The sequence below is a fragment of the Neovison vison genome, chromosome 13 (assembly GCF_020171115.1).
Source record: "Neovison vison isolate M4711 chromosome 13, ASM_NN_V1, whole genome shotgun sequence".
Classification (NCBI taxonomy): domain Eukaryota; kingdom Metazoa; phylum Chordata; class Mammalia; order Carnivora; family Mustelidae; genus Neogale; species Neogale vison.
Genome location: NC_058103.1, coordinates 15,345,831 through 15,365,723, shown reverse-complemented (window position 1 = coordinate 15,365,723; position 19,893 = coordinate 15,345,831). Strand labels below are relative to the sequence as shown.

The window sequence follows — 19,893 nt, the reverse complement described above, 5'->3', positions numbered from 1 at the left end:
CTGCAGTAAACCCTCTATGCTTAATGCAAACGCAGAACAACTGTATCCCTCTCTTACCCAGTAATCTTGCAAACAGATGAACGTTGCCAGAATTTTCTCCATCATCTCAAGTACTCCTCCTCGGTTGTATTTATCTCCATTCAGGTGACCTTCTCCTAGACATGCTGCTGAGTTGTAACAAGTCATCTAAAATGTGGCAGCAGCATTAAACAATCTGCTTAGCTTGGAGTACACTGTTACCCTTCCTGCTCTAAGCCCTGGATTTTGTCCAAGATGGCACCAGGCCTTTTAGAAGTTTGTACTGTTAGTTTATTTCAAACCAGTAGTTAACCAGGATCTCCCTTTTCAACAGCCTCTGCCCCTCCCCACAACACTCTGCCCAAATAAAGTTATTTCACATGAACTGCTATCAAAGCAACTATCCCTCATCCTTTAATTATTACTTATTTTGGACCAAGATGCAAGACTTCTTCACTTATCTCTATTAAATCTCAATTTATCTAGATCAGTTTATATCTTGCTTATATCATCCAGTTTTTATCATTTATTCCTCCAGTCCTGTGTCATGTGAAAATTTGATAAAAATGCTTTTTCTGTCTTCATCCAGATTGTGAGCAGTCTTGGGAAGGTGCCAGGCCTGACTCACAGGCTACTGTAGATCTCAACAATCTTCACCTATCCCTCAATGCAGGAATGATGGTTTCAACATCTACACACATATTTATCCACATTACTGTAGTCTCTGCATTTCTCCAGCCTATCCACATTGAACTTCATGTGAATTTCACTTGACTCCCATTCAAAACTCTGGCAAAAATCTCTCTTTCAACTCCGTTGAAAAAGGAAATGTGGTAGACTCTGCTGTGGTTTTATTTTTGCAAACGTGGCTCTGGTATTCCCTATTGTGCCTACTCCTCCCTGCGCTTTCCTCCTTCTCCAGGCTGAAACCTGGCCTGTCTTCCAGACCCTGCTCAGACAGCACCGTAGGTAGGACCTTCCCTGACCAATTGTCCCATACTTCCAGCCTGGAAGGCTCTGTCCTTATATTCACGTTGCATTTTGAACTCATCTCAGTCATGGCACTCACTGTGATAGGTGGTGCTGCCTTTCCTCCTATGCTGGACACTCCTTGAGGATAGAGGCTAAGCCTTCTTCTTCTTCTTGGCAACCCCGATGCCTGACAAAGGGATGATTAATGAATGGTGGCTGAAATACACAAGGCCCTCCCCAGCTCTCTGTTTGACGTCAAGCACATATGGCTTATCTATCCATAGGGCAAAGCCAAGCTGGAGGCTGCAGAGTGGGGCTTGGAGATGTATATTATGATACTTAGGCATGACCTAACCTCAACAACATGAACTTCTGGGACTGGAGAGGAATCTGAGGGCCAGCAAGAACGAGACTGGAGGACAGAAGACTGACTCGGGGGGGTGGGGGTGCTGAGTCTCTGGGAAAATCTGGGTCCAGAGAGAGTGGGGAATTTGGGGAACTACTTAGGGAAAGGATTGGAAAGGGTTGATGGGCCATGGCAGTAGGAGTCCGGAGACAGGGCAAACCTGCTGAGTTGGTAGCTCCATAATTTCTATGAAAGTGGAGCCATGTGGGGAACAGACTGGTTGGAAGCAGGGCTGGAGCATGGCAGGCTCATGGGCTTTATGTCCGTTGGTGTTTACTTGGGGTGGCTTTGGGGGTATTGACAGAGATTGCAAGTACGCTGCTTCCTCCCCCCACACAAATGACCCCTTGCTATTGACCAGAGGACATCCGTTTCAGAATTCCAGATAGTCTGTGCCCTCCAGGGTGATGGCTTTGGATGTGGGGAACAGGTTCATCTTTCTGCTCAATGTCTAGAACGGACTAGAGCTAAGCCCCCTATGAATTGATGCCAGCCTACCCCTCTGGCCTCATCTCCCCTTCTGTAACTTCTGTTCCTATTGAAACCCTAGCCACAAGAGCTACTTGAAATTTCCCCCAGTAACCCAGGCTTCATCTCACACCCTGCCTTTGCATATGCAGTGCCTGTCCTCGGCACATTCCCCTCCCCTATGTGGTGAGCTCTCCTTTAGTCTTCAAGATTTGAGGCAAAGTCAAGACTCTGAGAAACTCTTCTAGCCAACTGCCACCCTGCCTGGTAAGAAGTTCTTCTTCAGTGAGCCCGAGAGACTGTTAATTCCCCTACTGAAGCATTCACCATGACCTTGGCAGTGAGGATGTCCTACCCAGCCCTAGTGCCTACGCAGCACCTAGACACATACTAGATGCTCAAAAATGTTTGTAGAATGGGAGGGATCATGACAGGGTGAACATTAGAAGGTAGGCAGATGCTTGGAGACATCTCTGGCAGTGAAAGAAATTCCAGGCCCCACCAAGTAGTGCCCCTAAGAATATCAGTACACATCTTGAGACCAAGGATGTGGAGTGACAATTTTCAGCATCTAGGCAGGGGAGGACAGTGTGTGTGTGTGTGTGTGTGTGTGTGTAGGAAAGAAAGAGAGAGACACCAGCCCTCCATGGAGCAATGGCCCAATCAGAAGGGGGGCTGTTTTCCTTCAATCATCACGGACCCTTCTCTGTTTCTTCTTGCCAACTGGAAGAGGAGAGATGCTGACAGCTTATCTCCAATACGCCCTCCCTGGCCCCCAGCTTTGGCACTTGCTCTCACCCTATCAGAGATGTTCCCAGGCTCTGAGGCCCAGCTGCTGACATGCACAGCCACTCTGGGCTTTCCTGGCTGAGACAGCCAGATAGCTCCCAGCTTCTTGAGGGAGTTGAAAGAAAGAGTTGAGAGGTCTGGGAGGCAGGAGACTGTGGTTCAAGAGCCAAGGCTGCCAATCACCACTCACGTGACCTCGGACAAGCATCTCTCCTCCTTTGGGCCTCAGTTTCCTCGACTGTAAATTGAAGGAGTGGGCTGGCTGAGCTCTCCGGGAAGTCCCCTCCGGCGTTCACACTCTGGGTCCTACACTTCTTGGACCCACACCCACCGCTTGTCTGTCTGCTCCTCAAATCAAAATCTTAGTGTTGACATTGAATTTAAGTTCATCCAGTAAAATCCCCTCCTTTTAGAGATGAGGAAACTGACATCTGAAAGAGAAAGAGGGCAGGCCCAGGAGGACATGGGGACTACATGGCGGAAGAGAACCAGCGTCTGCACTCCCTGCCTTGATCTGACCTTGTCTTTTAAGCGCTGCCTTGAAGGGAGGAGCCCTTTGTGCAAAAGCTGGGCCAGAACAGGTTGATGGGGGGCACAGCGGCTCCTTGGTCTTCTTCAGGCAATCTGCTCAGGGCCACGTGCCTCTGAGCCTAGAGCAGGGGCCAGGCACCCTGGACTAAACCTGGGTCCAGAGACCTGAGCCCTAGCCCTCTCTGCGTTTCTGACTGGCTGTGTGACCTCACACAAGTCATGCTACCTGTCTGGCTCTATGTCTTTGGTTATATGAACCCACTTGGACTACAAGCTTTCAAGAACTGGGACTCGCTTGTTCTGTTTTAATCCCAGGGCCTGGTTGTCAAAGAAAAATCTGTTAGTTCAAATGTCTAACACAGAATCTGGTTTTCCCAGTAACCAATGATGCCTGCCTTCAAGTCAGAGCACAGAGGTCTTAGGTCCCTGACCACCCATGAAAGGGCTCCCTTGGGTCAGGTGCTTATCTCTGGTCCAATCCATTCTGCCTAAAGTTTGTGTGATTGGTAAATAGAGTTGCCCTATCTAGATGCGATGCTTAGAAAGACAACTCTTATTTTTTTTTTTAAGATTTTGTTTATTTATTTATTTGACAGAAAGAGAGAGAGAGAGAAATCACAAGTAGACAGAGAGACAGGCGGGAGGGAAGCAGGCTCCCTTCTGAGCAAAGAGCCCAATGCGGAACTCGATCCCAGGACCCTGAGATCATGACCTGAGTCAAAGGCAGAGGCTTAACCCACTGAGCCACCTAGAAAGACAGCTCTTACACTTTCTATTTTATTGGTAAGGAAATCGTGTTTCCAAAAGGCTCAGTCACTTTAACCAGGACACAAAGCTGGTAAATGACAGCATAGAGCAGAGCTCCAAAGCCCCAGGTATTTCCCACCGCTGACGACTGGCAGCTGTGGCCTACTCATGCAGGGTGGAGTGGGGTACACTGAGAGTTACAGGCCTCCAGGGGAGGGAGCTGGCTTTCTAGACTCGGGGTGGGGTGGGGCTTCTGGGAAGTCTTCTTGGAAGCAGTGGCTTCTGGGATAGGAGTTGAAGGACAGGTAGGCGGGGCGGGAAGAATATTCTAGGTGAAGGAAATGGTGTGGCCCAAAGTATTTGGGTGAGGAGACATGGGAGAGTCAACTGGGGGCGGACTTCTGAGCAAGTAGGACTGCGCTGAATACCCACAGACATGAGGGGACATCGAAGAGACAAGCTCGTGTGCCAGGCCTCGTGAGAAGTCTGGGACTTGATTGGTGGGGCCCTAGGGAATCATTGAGGGCTGTTGAGCAGGTGAGAGGCCTGATTAGAATTCTGCTGTCAGAAAATGCCGGGGGAGTTGTTTACAAGTCTGTGTCTTCCCCGTTTCCTCAGGCAGGGTGGGGAGGAGAGTGGCAGAGCTGAGGAGGGCGGGGGACACCACCGTCTTCAGGGGATGACCTGAGGAATGAGAAGACAGTGGGCAGTGGCCAGACCTTCATGCCTGGATGTGAGGGGCAGAGAGGAGGGGGAGGAGCCGGAGACGCTTTTCCTTCCTCCCTTGGCCATCAGCCTCCTCCGGCCTGAGGTCTGGTCTGGTGAGGCAGAGCCCAGAGCATGCCTCTGCTGTCTGTGTGAGTTCCTGAGCAGTGAGATCTTTAATTTCTGTCTGCTGAGCCCCGATGGGCGAGGGGCCAGCCTGTGTTACAACCTCCTGGAGGCCCCTGGGCCAAGGCACTCAGACCAGAGTGGACGGAAACAAGGAGTGAGTCATGCAGGCAGGCTGGGGCCCCTTGGGATCTGGCTGCCCCTCCTCTCCCACTCCCCAGCCTGGTGTCTGGGCCTTGTCTTGAAAAGCTTTAGGGTCCAGGCCTGTCCCCAAGGGCTTGGGGTCCTAGAAACTAGAGTATTGGGGCCACCAGGGAAAACCTCATGGGGTGTCTCCATTCTCAGCATATGATCCAGGGGACAATGGAGGTCAAGAGGTGATGGCAGAAGATGTTACCCCCTTGTTTTGTCCTGATGAAGAAAGCAAGGGAGGCTGCTTACTGGCCTCTGGGGAAAGAGCGGATTCTGGAAATCACCCTGTAGCAGCTTCTGTTCTCTGTCTCCACAACTCCTCTCCTTTGGGGTATGAGGGCTGCCACTGCATCCCAGTGGGGAACCAACATGGGAACAGGTTGGGAGACCCCGGTGATAGCCAAGGGAAGTTGTTCTCACTTGCCTTGTCCTCAAAGTCCAGCACAGCCATTCCAGAATCCTGGAGAAGTTGGCACAGTCCTTTGGCCCACAGGACTTTCTCCCTGGGGATTTTAAACAGGTAATATAAGATGAGATTCCTCCCCACCCAGATCATCCTCCCCATCCAATTCCCACCCCCCACCCCTGCCCGGTGGGGCACTCGAAGCCCCTGTGATCTTATCAGATGGAATTAAAAAGGAGGAGGCTTTCCAGGCTGCTCTCATGGTTTTCCTGCTCAGGTCTTCAGAGAGTCTGCTATGTCTCATCCCCCAGGAATTCTAGAAGATTCCACTCAAGGCAGACGCTGAAGGAATTTATGCAGGTAAGGAGGAAACATCCAAGCTTTAGCTAAATGCACAGAGCTTGCAGATAGATCAGCCCACTCTTGTATCAGAGACTAGAAATGAAGAGAAACAGAGTACAGCCTACTATTTTGAAGAACTGCATTTTCACATCATTGCAGGGCATCCTGGAGCAAGGGCAGTGTGCTGCAGCAGAAGCAGCAGGGGGCTGGGGGCCCTTCAGACTTTCTGGCTGACTTCTGGCTCGACTCCTAGCTGTCTGACCTTGAGCAAGTCTTCACCCCTCTGGGTTTGTGAAATGGGAATTACAACGTCTACCACGCAGGGGCACACAGGTGTTCTATTGAGGGCACTTTTCTTTTCCAAAGAGAAAAGCTGAGGGGTGAGATGAGCCTTCCTTTAGCAGTTGAAACCGATTTGATGTAGGGGAAGCTTGATTTCCTTCCTTCTCCTCCTCGGGAGGGAATCAGATTCACTGAGACTCCCCATGATGACTTTGATCTGCCCTTGACCTGCCCTTGACCCATAATGCATACCTGGCTGGAAACAGACCTGAGGAGTGGGGATGTGCTTGGTGGGGTCTCTCTTGTGACAGGGGTCCAAGTGGCCATCAGCAACACCCTCCCCAACACACACACACATAGTACACACAGCCAGGAATGTTTCCAGTTCCCAGGGAACTGCACCCTGTGGTACGTTTCCAGAGCGATGCTCCTCTAGAGGCTGGAGCCTGACAAACAAGGAATGAAACCTAGCGTGGCCACTTACCAACTCTGTGACGGCGGGTAAGCTGTTTTGCCTCTCTGAGCCTTCATTTCATCATGTGCTATGATGAAATAGGAGGGCTTCCTTCCTAAGATCACTGCGAGAAGTAAATGAGAAAATGTCTGGGAAGAGTACCACGCCTGGTGCATTTTAAGCACTCGGGAAATACCGGCTGGCAGATGGAGTAGCAGTAATTGCCGTCCCCCCTCCGCCCCCCGCAACGCACACACACAGGTTAGCCGGGCTGGTTATCTCATTCTCCCGGAAGGTGAAGGTGTCGAGAAGAGCATCTTTGTCTCCATTTTCAGATGACAAAATAGCTGAGAGCTGAGCCCGGTGCACAGAAGCAGAAGCATTCGCGCCCACCTGGAGGAGATGGCACCGGCCGACCAAGGCGGGGTGGGTGGCCGTGAGCTCTGAGGGAGGCCAGGCCACCACGGTGTCTGAGGTAGAAGGGTCTTGGCAGCCCCTGTGGGCCCTGAAGGCCTCATGCAGGAGCAAGCTGGAGCCTCTCGGTACGGCCCCCACCTTCCGAACTGGAGGCTGCGGTGGCACAGCGCCGAGGTCCTAGCTCTGCCCAGGGTCTGCGCAGGGACATCCGAGCCCGAGCTGCTCCAGCCTGGAAGGCCAGGGGCCCAGTCAGCCTTCCTTCGGCTGTTCTGCCCACTGATTAACCAGGAAATGTGTTATTTGTTCTGAACAGGGGAACAAGCTCTCCTGGGGAGAGGAATTCGGGGCTGGAGGTCCAGTCACTTCCAAGGAAGAAAAATGCCTGGAATTCTGTTGGAAGTCTGGGTCTCAGCAAAGGGAACAGAAATTCATCCCTTGTGGTTGGTCCTTATTTACCAACTTAGTTTAGGTTCTGGTAGCCACGTGGCTGCGAGTATTATGCCAGCAAGACATGGGAGAGTGAACAGGCTGCCCTCGGTGTCCAGCAGCTCTCCAGCCCCTTGTGTGGTGCATGTGTCCCAGCAAACCTTTCCTGCAGGATTTTTTTTTTTTTTAGATTTTACTTATTTATTTGAGAGACAGAGATCACAAGTAGGCAGAGAGAGGGGGGAGCAGGCTCCCTGCTAAGCAGAGAGCCCCATGTGGGACTCGATCCCAGGACCCCAGGATCATGACTTGAACTGAAGGCAGAGAGGTTTAACCCACTGAGCCACCCAGGCCCCCCCACCCCTGCAGGAATCCTTTATCAGTCCCTTCCGCCTCTCTCTGCAGGGCTTTCCAGAGATGATTTCCTTCCCTGGACCCCAAGAGATGGGTGAGTAGGCTGGGCAGCATTCTCTGCCTCACTGGGGAGGAAGCTGGGATCAGGGGTGAGGACGTGACACATGGTGAGTCAGGGGTCATGCTGGAAACAGTTCGCCCCCCTTCTTGTACCAGGCAAGAAGGGCAGAGGAGGAGAGAAGGTTCTGGTAACTCCATATCACCAGGGAGTTTGACTGTGGGCTAGCAGGCAGGGAAGAGGGCATTGGGAATGTACAGTGGAGGGTCTCAAGTGGTGCCAGAGCAGAGGGGCCGGGAAAGGTACCCCTTCAGCTGTGAGGAGGGCTGCTGGGCCACAAGCCTGGGGCGAAAACAACATGTTGGACACTTACAAGCTTGGGCTTGGGTGGGAAATGATCTAAGCTTGCATCCTGCATCCGTTACTTACCAACAAGCCAGGAGCCATTCCCAGCCTCAGTTTCCTCCTTTGTCCGTGTAGAAATCATAATGCCTCCTTTATTTCGTTAAATGAGCCAATTTATGTAGCATGCTTAGCACCGTGCTTGGACCATCAGAGGCTGCATAAGTTTTGGCAGCTATAGAAAAGAAAAACAAACAAAAAGCTCAAGTGTTTATGGGATTGTAGATTCAAAATTGCTGCAGCAACAGGTCCCAACAGTTACAAGGGAGGGAGTGATGGGTGGTAAGTGGGAGCCAGGACGGGAGGATGGCACCAGGGTGGGGCAGAAGGAGAGTCCTCAGAGGAGATCAGCCAGGCTGCAGCCCCTGGAGAGCAGGGTGGGAATTTCCAAGGACCACTTGTACTCACGGAGGAGTGGGCGGGGCGCCTAGTGGTGAGGGAAGTGTGTCTGCATGAGGGTTTTGGCCCAGGCCAGCGGTGAGAGGCTGAATGGGCGGCAGACTTCCAGAAGTGCAGACGGAGGAGACGGAGCAGTAATAATGACTTGGACACATGGGAGGAAAAAATAGCTCAGGGACGAAGATGACGCCAAGGTTTCTGGCCTTGGGAGGCTCCTGGGGCTCAGAGGTGAGCATTGAGGGATGAAGACGGCAGCTCCTGAAGGGATGGGGCAGGTAGTGGGAAGAGGAAAAGGGCACCCAAGCTGAAGGGTAGGGTGGGTAACAGGGCAAGGGGGTAAGTGTGGAGCTGAGATTTTCCCAAAGCCAGGAAGGTGCAGTGTCTCAGGGAGAGAACTGAACATTCTGGAAACTCACATGGCTTTCATCTCAAAATACAAGGCGCAAGATTCAAGGAGATCCTTCAGACCAGCCTTGGAGGCAGCAAGCACATGAACTTGGACCAGTAACTACCACCAGAAACTCAGTATTTCTTTCTTAAAGTGGGTCTAATGATACCAGCCCTTTTTACGTGATGGACTCATGCTGCCATCCATTTACTTAGTCAACCGTTGAACACATATTTTTTGGTTGTCTGTTGGAATCAAGCACTGTCCTAGGTTCTGGGGAAACTCTGGTGAGCCAGGCAGACAAGACATCTATTCCTTCGGAGCTATTGTCGTGGCTGGGGAAGTCAGACATGATTTTATAGGTTGTTGAACAGGATTCTTCTGTGATCTTTGAATTTCTGCTGAGGCTGCAGAGAGTAGAACAATAAGGACTGAATATTCTCACATTCCAAAGAGAAGTACTAGACACCTTCCCAAAGGCAGAACTGGTTCAACCACACTTGCGCCACATCCCCGGATTCCAGTCTATACATGAAAGGGATCGAAGGAAGTTGTTGAGGTAGGGAACTGTTACATGAGTAGGCAAGGCTGAGATTCCCCCCGAGGCCACTCCTCAGTGCAAACCAAGCCCCAAAAGAACCAGTCATTGCACTTGGGGGCTTCCAAGAAGAGGAGACTAGCATGACTCTCCGTAACTCTCCCTCCAAGGATGCTGTCTGAGTTGCTGGAAGTTGCAAGCATCCCCCGTGCCCCCAAGGCACAGCAAGAAACTTCTAAGGAGAACCCAACACGAGTCTTTAGGAATTGAGGGTGCGCACAAATGAAGAGGCTTGTGTGCACTCCCTGTCTGGAGAACTCGGACTGTGGATCCTGGCTGGAGTGGCTTCTACGGCAGAGTGAGGAGCAGCTAAGTCACCAGGGGTTTGTCATGGGCGGGGGGGGAAGTCCCATGAGAAGCAGGAAATAGGAGTCTGCAAGAGGCTGGCCATCGCAGGGTGGAGGTCCCACAGGGAGACTCCCAAGAGCCCACAGATGTGCCCGTGAAAGAACAAGCACTTGGCACCTGCCAGCCAAGGGCACCTGGCACATAGGATTTTGCCACTGGTCCTCTAACACATCTCCCCTGACCCTGACATGGGGGAGCCACAGCAGAGAAGGGAGGTTAGAAAAACAGACCATGCAAGGGGCACCTAGGTGGCTCAGTCAGTTGAGTGTCCACCTCTTGATTTTTGGCTCAGGTCACGATCTCAGGATCATGAGATCCAGCCCGGTGACAGGCTCTGTGCTCAGCAGGAAGTCTGCTGGAGATTCTCTCCCTTCCCCTCTGCTCTCTCTTTCTCTCTCTCTCTCAAATAAACAAGTAAATCTTAAAAAACAACAACAACAAAAAAACAAAACCAGACTGTGTCTACTCCCCACCATAGGATCTTGGGCCAGGGGCCAGGCCCGGGGAGAGTGGGGGGTAAGGAGTATTAAATTGGATGGAAGCTTGATTAAACTGGCTGAGGTTTTGATTTGGACAGGACCAGACTTTTTAGTGCCTGAAAGTCCGTCTTAATTACGGAAAAGAGACTGTTCTTGTGATGGTAGGGATGGGCAAGCCAAGGACTCCACTTGAGATGTCATTAAAGGTGGAGTAGGGAAATTCACCATACCATGGTTGAAGGCACTGAGGGGAAAGAAACATCGCTCTGTCCTCATAGCCCCTCTCCAAGTTCAGCCCATTCCCTAAGTCAATTATACAGGTAAATAAATTAAAAAGATACTTTCAACTGGGCATTAGAGCAAGAAGGGTGAAATGGTGTGATGTGGTACACAGGGGTGGGCTGCTTTAGATGGGAGGCTCGGGGATGGCCACTCCAGGAGGTGGGTGATATTTGAGTTGAGAGAGGAAACCACGAAGAGCCAATTCTGTAACACATCTTGGAGAGAAGTGTTCTGATGAGAGGACAGTGGGCATAAATGTGGCTTGTTCAAGGGGCAGAGAGGAGGCTGCAAGAGGCGAAACAGATTAGAGAGAGGGCCGCTCTGTTGGCTCGTTGAAATCAGAGGTCACAGGTCAACACCAGGTATTAGCGGTGCCCATCCTTTGGTAGCGTAGGAGGTCACTCTTCCTTTCTAGGAAACAGTAGGCAGTGGAAATGCACTGGGGACATCATGCTGGCCAGGCCCTCAGGCTTGAGGGCAGGGGGCCATGGTGTGAATGATGAGCTCATTGTTGGAGGCAGTCAGATGGGTAGGAGTCAGCCACCTTGCACCCCCGCCCCCTCGCTGCCGGTATAAGGTGTGAGCACACACCGGGTCAATCAGAGACTCATCGAACCTCTGCCACCCCTCCTGTGGGACATTTCCGAGGGAGCCCCGGGGAACAGGCTTCTGAGCCCGAAGCAGGAGGCCATCATTTCATTCCCTTTTTGGACACACGCCGTTCCCTGGTGTGACCTTACTCAAGATCCTCGTGTCTACACGACACGTGATCCTCTGTTACAAAGATGGTTTCTCTTCCAGGATCCGCCATCGCCGCCCCAGGCCTCTCTCGGACCCTGACGCAGCAGGAAAAGGAATACGATCTAGGAGCGCCGGCGGCGGGCGGCGGCTGCAAGGTGGCCGAGGACGTAGCATGCTCCACTAGAGGGCGCGCGCCCCCCGGCGACCTTCCAAGCTCACGCACCCTGCGGCGGCGAGGGGGAGGCGAGCTCCGCGCGCTGCCCCCGCCCCCCCGGGCCCGCGCTCCCCAGCGCGTGCCGACCCCAGAGCTGGCGTCCCTAGTGGCCGGGGCGGGAAGCGAAGGAGTCGGGCGCGGTCCTTGGGGCCCGGCTCTGTCTTGCCAATCTTAGTACCTCTCCTGGCCTCCTTGAGACCTTCGAGGCTGTAGCCTTGGTCACGCAACCGGGTGTCCCAGAGGCTAAGGGCAGGAGATAAGCCCGGTGAAGGTCAGCAGTTCGAGCTTAACCAGGATGAGAGACAGGTGACCAGGTGCCCCCGTCCCAGCGGGCACCGTCTCTCCTGCCAGCCGTCGGGTCCGCCCTGAGCTGCCCCCAGCTCCTCACGGGTTAACCCCCCTTCGCCGCCCGCTCGCTTCCCGGTGCCAAAGTGGGTGTTGCTGGAATTTCTCTCTCCCTCTCCCGTAATGAGGGGGCTGAGCTGTCCCTCCGAGGAGGGGGCATGGTGTAGATAAAAGAGACGAAAAAACAGGGGGAGGTTTCCAAAAATAAAAGCGTCCGGCTCCCCTTCAGAAGGCTGCAGAGACGGGAGAAGGCGCGAAGGTGCAGCGGCGGTGCGCGCCCGGCTGGAGACCAGCGGACGCCAGACTCGGGGCGCGCAGCCTGGGGACCGCTCACGCCGCCCAGCCCTCGCCCCGGGAAGGCTGGCTGGGAGCCCCTAGACCGGGAGAAGCGGGCCGCCGGCCGGGGAGCAGAGCGCGGCCGCCGCAAGCTCCCGGGGCCGTTCTCCCACCCCGCTCGCAGCTCTCCAATCGCCCCCGACGCCATGAGGCCCCCGACCACCCACCGCTGCCCCGGGCGCGCCCTACAGAACTCCTGCGCGGGCTTCCTGGCCCTCACCCTGGCTCTCTTCGTGGGCATGGGCCATGCTCAGAGGGACCCGGTGGAAAGATACGAGTTGGCTGGCAGGGACGCGAACCGGCTGCGGCGCCCCGGGGGCAGTCACCCCGCAGCGACTGCAGCCAAGGTGTACAGTCTGTTCCGAGAGCAGGACGCGCCAGTCCCGGGCTTGCCGCCCACGGAGCGGGCCCAACCCGGCTGGGGGAGCCCCCGGAGGCCCGCGGACGCTCTGACTAGGAGGCCGCCCCGCGCACAGCAGCCGCGGCGAGCCCAGCCACCTGCGCAGACCTGGAGAAGCAGTCCCTCGGGCCAGCAGCAGCCCGCAGCCCGCGCCCGGGCCGCCCCGGCCGCCCCGGCTCTCCCGCGCCTGGGAACCCTCCAGCGGCCCGGGGCTGCGCCCCCAACCCCTCCTCGAGGGCGGCTTACGGGGTGAGCGCTGCAGAGAAAAGCCTGGGGGTCGGGGCGGGGTGTGGAGTGCGGAGAGAGCGAGGGCGGGTCTCCATGTGCTCATTAGTGGAGGGATGTGCAGGCGAGAGGAGAGGGCCCCGGGCTCGTGCCTTTGGTTCCTCCGGGACCAAGGCGGCCTCAGGACTGCAAGGAAAAGCACCGGGGTCCCCAAGCTGAGGCTCGGAGATCTGACCCACTTTTCAAGAGTTGAGGGCAAAGAGAAAAACCATCCTCACCCTTTCGTACCAGCTCGCCGAGACCTGACGTTAGATCTTTTCCCAAGGCTCCGTGCTTTGGGCTGCCCTCCGCTAACCCGCGCCCGCAGACTCCCGCCCGCAGCGCTGCGGGCATCCGAGAGGGAGCCCCGAGGGGGCAGCGGGGTGGGCGTTACTGTCGCCTGAGGCCCCCAAACGGTTGAACGGGCTCAGAGCGCAGGTAGGTGGACGTCGGGGCTCCAGAGTGCCAAGGCAGATGCGTCTCCGGGAAGGGGGCTGGCAGCGAATCCTGAACTTGGCTACAAGTATACGAACTGGGACGCAGGTCGGGCTGGGCCCGCGCGAGGCTGCTCCTGGGAGGGGAAATGGGCCGGAAGCCCGCTCGCGCTGTAGCTGTGGCACAGTGGGTCCGTAGGAGAGTGGGTCTGTGTGTGCGCCTGTGCAGCTAGGTGTCAGCGCGACTCGGGCAATCTGCAGGGGGACTGTCCCCCAGCCCGGCGATTTGCTTCCCCCCCCTCAGCACCCCTGCTGCCCGCTGGGGGCGCCCTTGCAGCGTCGGGAAGCTCAGACACAACCCCAGTACCCAGTCCGGGATCCCCATGGCTGAAGGGCGCTTGGCCTTGTCTGGGTATGCCATGTATCTCCAGAATGGCGGGCAAAGGAAGCCCAGCGCAGTGAGCGGCTGGAGGAGGGCAGGATGGGAAAGGATGGGAAGGGCTCTGGCAGCCCTTTATGGGCTGGGCTCAATTTACCAGTTGATTTTAGTCCCAGTGCACATCAAGGACCCCAGTACCCTCAGCTCTACCCTGGAGGACGGTGCACCTGGTGGCCTTCTGCTTCAGGTTTTCCGTGGGTGCCGAACTCTTCCTGTTTCCTCAGGATTGCCTCCCTTCATTCAGATCTCTGCTCAGACAGGTCTGCTGGGACTACTTCTGCCCCATCCTCTCTCCCTCATACGCTCTACCTGTCTGCATTTCTGGTCTGGTCTCCCAGCCCACACCAATGTCAATTCTACAAAAACAGAGGCTTTGTTTTGTGTATTGTTATGTTACTAGTGCCTAGAACAGTGCCTGCATACAGTCGATGCTCCTTAAGTATCCTTTAAGCAAGTGAATGAACTCCCTGCTGCCCCAGGAAGACCCCCGCTTAAAGCAGGCAGAGAGCAGACCCAGGCGCTGTCAAGCTGCTTACACACAGGATCAGTCAACAGGTGTTAATGGACCACGGGCTGTGTTTCAGTTTTTTCCTTTCCTGACATGTGCAAGTGAATGCGTGCTTCCTAAGAGCAAGTGTGCAGAACCTGGGACAGGGTATGGGGGTTCAGAGACAGAGGCATTGTTCCTGCCAAGAGAGCAGCTCCATAACTTAAAATGGAGTTGGGGAGATGAACAGATGTGTACCGGTGAACGTGCTTACTAGTAATGGCAGCTTCCTATTAAGCAAAAGGAAATGGGACAGTTATGGCTGAGGAGCTGGAGCCCCTTGGGCTCGACGGGCAGTATGCAGGGAAGCAAGAGGAAGCAAGTGGCGGGACTTGGGTCCCAGGTGCAGCACTGCCCAAGGATGAGGGCTTCTCGTTGTTGGCACTGGCCTAGGGGCAGGACGGCAGTCTGGTGTAGAGAAGCCATTGGCGTGAGGCTGGAGGCATAGGTTGGGCAGATGGTGGAGAAACTTACAGCGTAGGCATTTAGGTGTAAGCTGGGGGAAGGTAGAATAGTGGAGGCTGGGAGTGGAAGGGTGCATTATTAGAAGTTGTAAAATGAGGCAGGATGTGCAAAGCAGATTGTCACCACAATAAAGCTGGTATGTGTGCACAGGGGTATAAGGACACAGGCTGGGTGCCACCCCTGGGCACCTGTCAAACACAGGTACACACATCGAAATCACACGTTTGGCTCCTCCCGCAGATTCTTTTCTGCAGCTTTGGTTAAGGGTGGGTTCCTCTGGCAGTCCACGCAACCACTCCAAGTGAGCCGAGTAGAGTCTTGTCCATCGGCTTCCTCTACGCAGGCCCATTCTGGCTGATGGCTTCTGGCCAGGCCGACCTCTCTGGCAATTGCCTGCTGGGCTGCTCAGGGCCAAGGGCCAAGTGCCACCTGCTGGTGAAGCTTGGAACTGCAGCACTACTATAAGGGATTGTTCATTCATTCAACAAATATTTGAAAAGCCTCCTGTACGCCAGGGACTTTGCTGGACCATGGAGATACAGCAGAGGCGAACACAGCCAGTGTCCTCATAGAACTTGCATGTAGTGCGGATTTACTGCACACAACGAAGATTTATTAAGCATGGGCCAGGCACAGTGCTGGTGTGTGGGATACGTAGTAACCACAGCAGACACAGATCCTGCACTAATGGAATTTATGGTCCACAGGGGACTTTTAAAGCCATTGTTTCACAGTATTCAGTCTTTCTTGAACTAACCTCACAGCCTAATACTTTCATATTTTCCTTGATCTTTTCCCTCTTGTTCTATTATTTTTTAAAAAATTTATGCACTTGTAAAAATAGCAGGATTTCGTATTTTATCTATTTTAAAGTATTTTATATTATGAGGTTTTGTACAAACATATAAGAAAGTATTGGAAATAATATAACTAACAATCCAGAATTCTTCAAACCTTAATATTTTGGCATATTTTGCTTTTGATTTTTTTAGTTGAAAATTCCTCCATAAAGTTGCCTCTCTCTTCCCAGAGTTAACCGCTACCCTGAATTTGCTCATCATTCCAAAGTATGTTTTTACGCTATGACTACAGATGCATGCCTCCATAAAATACACAATATTGCTTTGCATATTTTAAACTCAGATAAGTGATACCATACTGTCATCCTCCTACAATTTGCTTTCTCCCTCCTCATTAGATTTTTGAGTTTAGCCACGTTAATATAATCAGCCCACATTTATTAACTTTAACTGTGGTATAGTATGCCACTGTCTGAATATACCACAGTTTATCTACCCTCCTGTTTCTGAACATTTAGATGATTTACTTTTTTTTGTTGTTTGCTATTGCAAACAGTGCTTGACTCCTTTTTATACAGAAATAAAGTCATTTTTCAAGGACACTTTGTATCACTATCATAGTTGAAAATAGTACCACTTGTCATAAAAAGAAGGTAATTGTAGGAAAATTGAAATGAAAAGAAAATGTTCTCAAATTCTAGTCAGACACCCCTATCTTAGGAAGCTCAATGGTGTGGTGTATTCTTCCTCTGGAAAAGGGAGACTGGCATGTGTTGGGAGAAGGAACTGGCATGGCGACCCAACCTCAGACAGATTTTTTTTTTTTTTGACTGATCTAATCAGGCTAGAAAGATCACTGAAAAGGGGATTGCTTTCTCACCATGTGACTCACAGTGCTGAATACTGTGGTTGTGGAAACCTAAAACCCCATTTCCTAGCCTGGGTGTGGCTCATCCATTATTTGGGAAACAGTGGATTAAGTGAAACAAAGCAGTATTAAATGTATACCACGTGTCAGGCATTGTGTTAGACACAAAGAGGAGTAAGAAAGAATTCTCAAGATAGGATGAGGACACATAGGACCAGTAACCTGGGGCTGTTGGGACTAAATGATTGCAGTGGATGGGGAATGGGGAAGGCAGAGGATAGATCTGGGGAGGTTTTCACAAAGGAGGTCACATTGGCTCTGGAAGTCTTGGAGTACACAAAGAATTTCAGTCTGCAAAGAGAGGAAAGACATTCTAGGCAGAGAGCAGTTTAAGCAAAAGCATCAAAATGTGTCCCTATGGGGTGCATTTGCAGGACAACACATTCTGTAGCCTTGGAGGATCATAGCCTTGGTTGTGGAAGGTTGTAGAGACAGGGACAGGGGAATGGGGCAGTTGGACTGCACAGGCAGGTGGGGGCCTGGCCAGCTTCATAGAGGCCAACGGAGGACAGTCAGGAGTGGCCATTAACAAAGGACCAGTATGATCCCATCCGAGGTGGGCCAGCAGCTCTTCCAGGCTGTCCAACCCAAGGGTTGGACAGTGATGCTTGCTCCCGAGCAGATGTTTGCTGAGAGGTGTCACCTGGAAGGTTGGGCTCGTATGATCTCATGGTGGTATGTTCCATGGAGTCAGAACCGTCGAGTCCGATCTGTCCCAGCTAGTCAGTTTCACTTGCTCTCTCTAGCTAGCCAGAGCCTGCTGAAGGGTCATCGCCCAGCTGAATGGTCATCTTCCACTTCCTGGGCCTCTGCAAAAGATTCCAATATTGGCCTCGAAAGAACTCTCCTGAATCCCTCTCGAGGGCTCTTCCAGCCCCAGCCTGGCCGCCTTTGATTACAACCAGGTTCCCGAGAGCCCTGAGGGCTCTACCACTGGCAGGCGGGAGGCCAGCTGCCGCCTCCTCTAGTCAGCTGCAAAGCTGTCCCGAGGGCATCTGGGGTGACAGCTGGCTCAGGGGGCCTCCTTGGGCTGGGCTCCATGCCATGACCTTCCAGCCAAGTGGGCCCCTCTGTCTGTGCTTTCTGGGAGCTAACGGACCCTAGTTCTTAGAAAACTCCCAGGTATGAAGTCTGTTTCCTTTTGAAGACCTCCTAAGCCTCTAAGAGGACTTGTCACCACCACAAGGGGTAGTGACTTACAGAGGTGTGGGTAGTATACACACACCTTCCTCCAGTGTGCACACACAGAAAGCCTGGCTATGAGGACCAGCCCCTTCCTCAGAACCTGGTGAGCTGGGCCCTGATGGTGAGGAAGCTGTCACAGAACCAGGAAGCCTCGGAAGGCAGCGGGCCAGAGAGGCTTTGAGGTGGCTGGTGGTGGCCTAGCTTTTGGCTGGAGGACATTCCGGGAGCTCCCTGAGAGGCAGCTCCCCACAACTTTGGGCCACGGGGCTAGAAATGGGCTTCAGCTTTTCCAAGCTACAGGAATTTATTTTGAATGTTTTGTAAGGCTCCAAAAACCGCACAAGTTTTGGGGTCCACTCAAATGTCAAATAAACTCGTAAACAGGACCAGATGCTCGCTCTTCGGTCCACAGGGGTCAGAGGAGCGGCCCCTTCTCTGCACACCGATCTTCCAGCTCATTCTCTGCTGCCCACTCAGCCTGATTCAGGGAGTGCCCCGTAGACAATTTCTGGTGGTAATAGTGGGGTCCACACAGCCAGGGCCAGGCCCGGGGCCCTCAGAAGCCTTCCCTGAGGCGGATCCTTTTAGAGAAGTCACCCAGGTCCAGGCATGTGGGTCTCTAGTTGGAAAGCTGGGGCTGGCGAAAGCTGCTGGTGTTACAGGGGCCTCACCACACACCTGAAAACAAAGTCTGGGTGAGTTGAGCGAGTACCCCAGCAGTTCCTACCGACCCGTGTCTCCTGTGGGGCCCGCAGTGCCAGCACCAGGGAGCAAGCTGGAGAAGGGCTGTCCCCATAAGGTGAATTCCATTCGCCTGCCCAGAGTGTGCTCCCTGTGCACAGCTTCACCCAAGTCCCCAGTTTCATCCTCCTGCCGGGCTCATCACCTGAAGCCCCTCTTAAATAGAAACTCTCCAACCCCAGCTCCCTCTGTCTCCCCTGCCCCGCGCACCAGCCTGCCCAAGTGCAAGGCTCCTCCCGTGGACATCTGTGGGCAGGTGACACACAGGCGCGTTTTCCAGCTTCCCTTCGAGAGTCAGGGTTTGTGGGGCAAAGGCCCACCGTGTGTATTTTTTTGGTGAGGGGCAGAGTAGGGCTGGAGCATGGCTTAGAGATGGGGCAACTCAGGTTCGGGCCCGGCTTTGGCACTACTCATTGTCAAGCCTCGGCCGGTCACTGAACCTCTCTGAACTTGCTTTTTTCATCATCTACATCATCACTGTCATTTATTGGCCCAGGGAGTGCCTTCTTTGTGTTAGGTATTCTCTCTCTCTCTCTCTCTCATTTAATCATGACAGCAGCCCAGCCAGGCAGGTGTTAATTCCCCGCATCATACTGATGGAGGGAGTGAGGTTGTGCTAGATCACGCAGAAAATGGCCATCAGGACTCAGTGTGAGATCTGCGGGATTGCAAAGTTCTTGTCCCAGGGGCCACACGGACGCCCTAGAGCAGGTCTGGCCAGCATGGCAGTGTTCCCCGTGGCCTCGCCCATAGAGGGTGGCACCGTCCCAAGGGGCTCTCGGAATAGGATCTCTCTGAGCACACTTGTGCTGACCCGGTTTTGCTGACCCCACAGGAGGAATGTCTGCGGGGGACAGTGCTGCCCGGGTTGGACGACAGCGAACAGCACCAACCACTGTATCAAACGTGAGTGCCTCTGCCCCATCCACACTTTTCTGCCCCTCTCCCTCGAGAATGGCCAGTTCCAGGGACTTCGGGACCTGGAGCAAAGGTGTCTTCCCCGTCTGCCTCTCCAGAATGGAGGCAATGGGTGGTGGAAGAGAGAAATTTAAAAGGCCTCCAGCTGAAAACGACTTTCAGACAAAATTCCCCACTCGTGTTTTCAAAGCTTCCTGCGTTCTCGTCCTGCTGCCCCACTGTGTTGCTGCCCCGCTTGCCCTGGCCATGGGGGCCCTTGGGTGCACATGCACCCTTGTGATCTGCAGCACAGACATGACCCCGGAACCTCGATTCTAGGGGCAGCATTTATGTCGCGTGCTGTGGGAACTACCCCCCTGCCCTGGCTCCCGGCCCTGCCAGTCCTGGCCTCCATCAGGCCTCCTGCCGGCACGAGGCTCTCAGAGGAGGCTCCAATCCCATGTCTGGCGCAGTCTTCCTCCCTCCTGGCTGGCCCCGATGAGAGCAAAGGGAGAGTCGTCATCGTAGCTCTGCAGAAGGCAAGGAGTGAGGCAGGAAGAACCTAGGCCTC

General features: G+C 53.6%; 1 protein-coding gene and 1 long non-coding RNA gene across 2 annotated transcripts in view; both read left to right on the top strand.

The window, feature by feature from the left end:
• Positions 1–4,119: 4,119 nt before the first annotated feature.
• Positions 4,120–6,010, top strand: LOC122893098. The gene is made up of 4 exons (XR_006381576.1): positions 4,120–4,468; positions 5,392–5,474; positions 5,635–5,717; positions 5,859–6,010. It is a non-coding gene; the product is annotated as an uncharacterized LOC122893098 (long non-coding RNA).
• A 6,056-nt stretch (positions 6,011–12,066) lies between these two features.
• The window catches only part of LTBP2 (latent transforming growth factor beta binding protein 2), a 100,044-nt gene continuing 92,217 nt past the window's right edge, over positions 12,067–19,893 (top strand). Inside the window, exons 1-2 of the mRNA XM_044232445.1 lie at positions 12,067–12,871; positions 19,261–19,331. Coding sequence (XP_044088380.1) covers positions 12,369–12,871; positions 19,261–19,331 — 574 coding nt within the window. The 5' untranslated portion in view covers positions 12,067–12,368. The remainder of the gene's footprint in view (positions 12,872–19,260; positions 19,332–19,893) is intronic.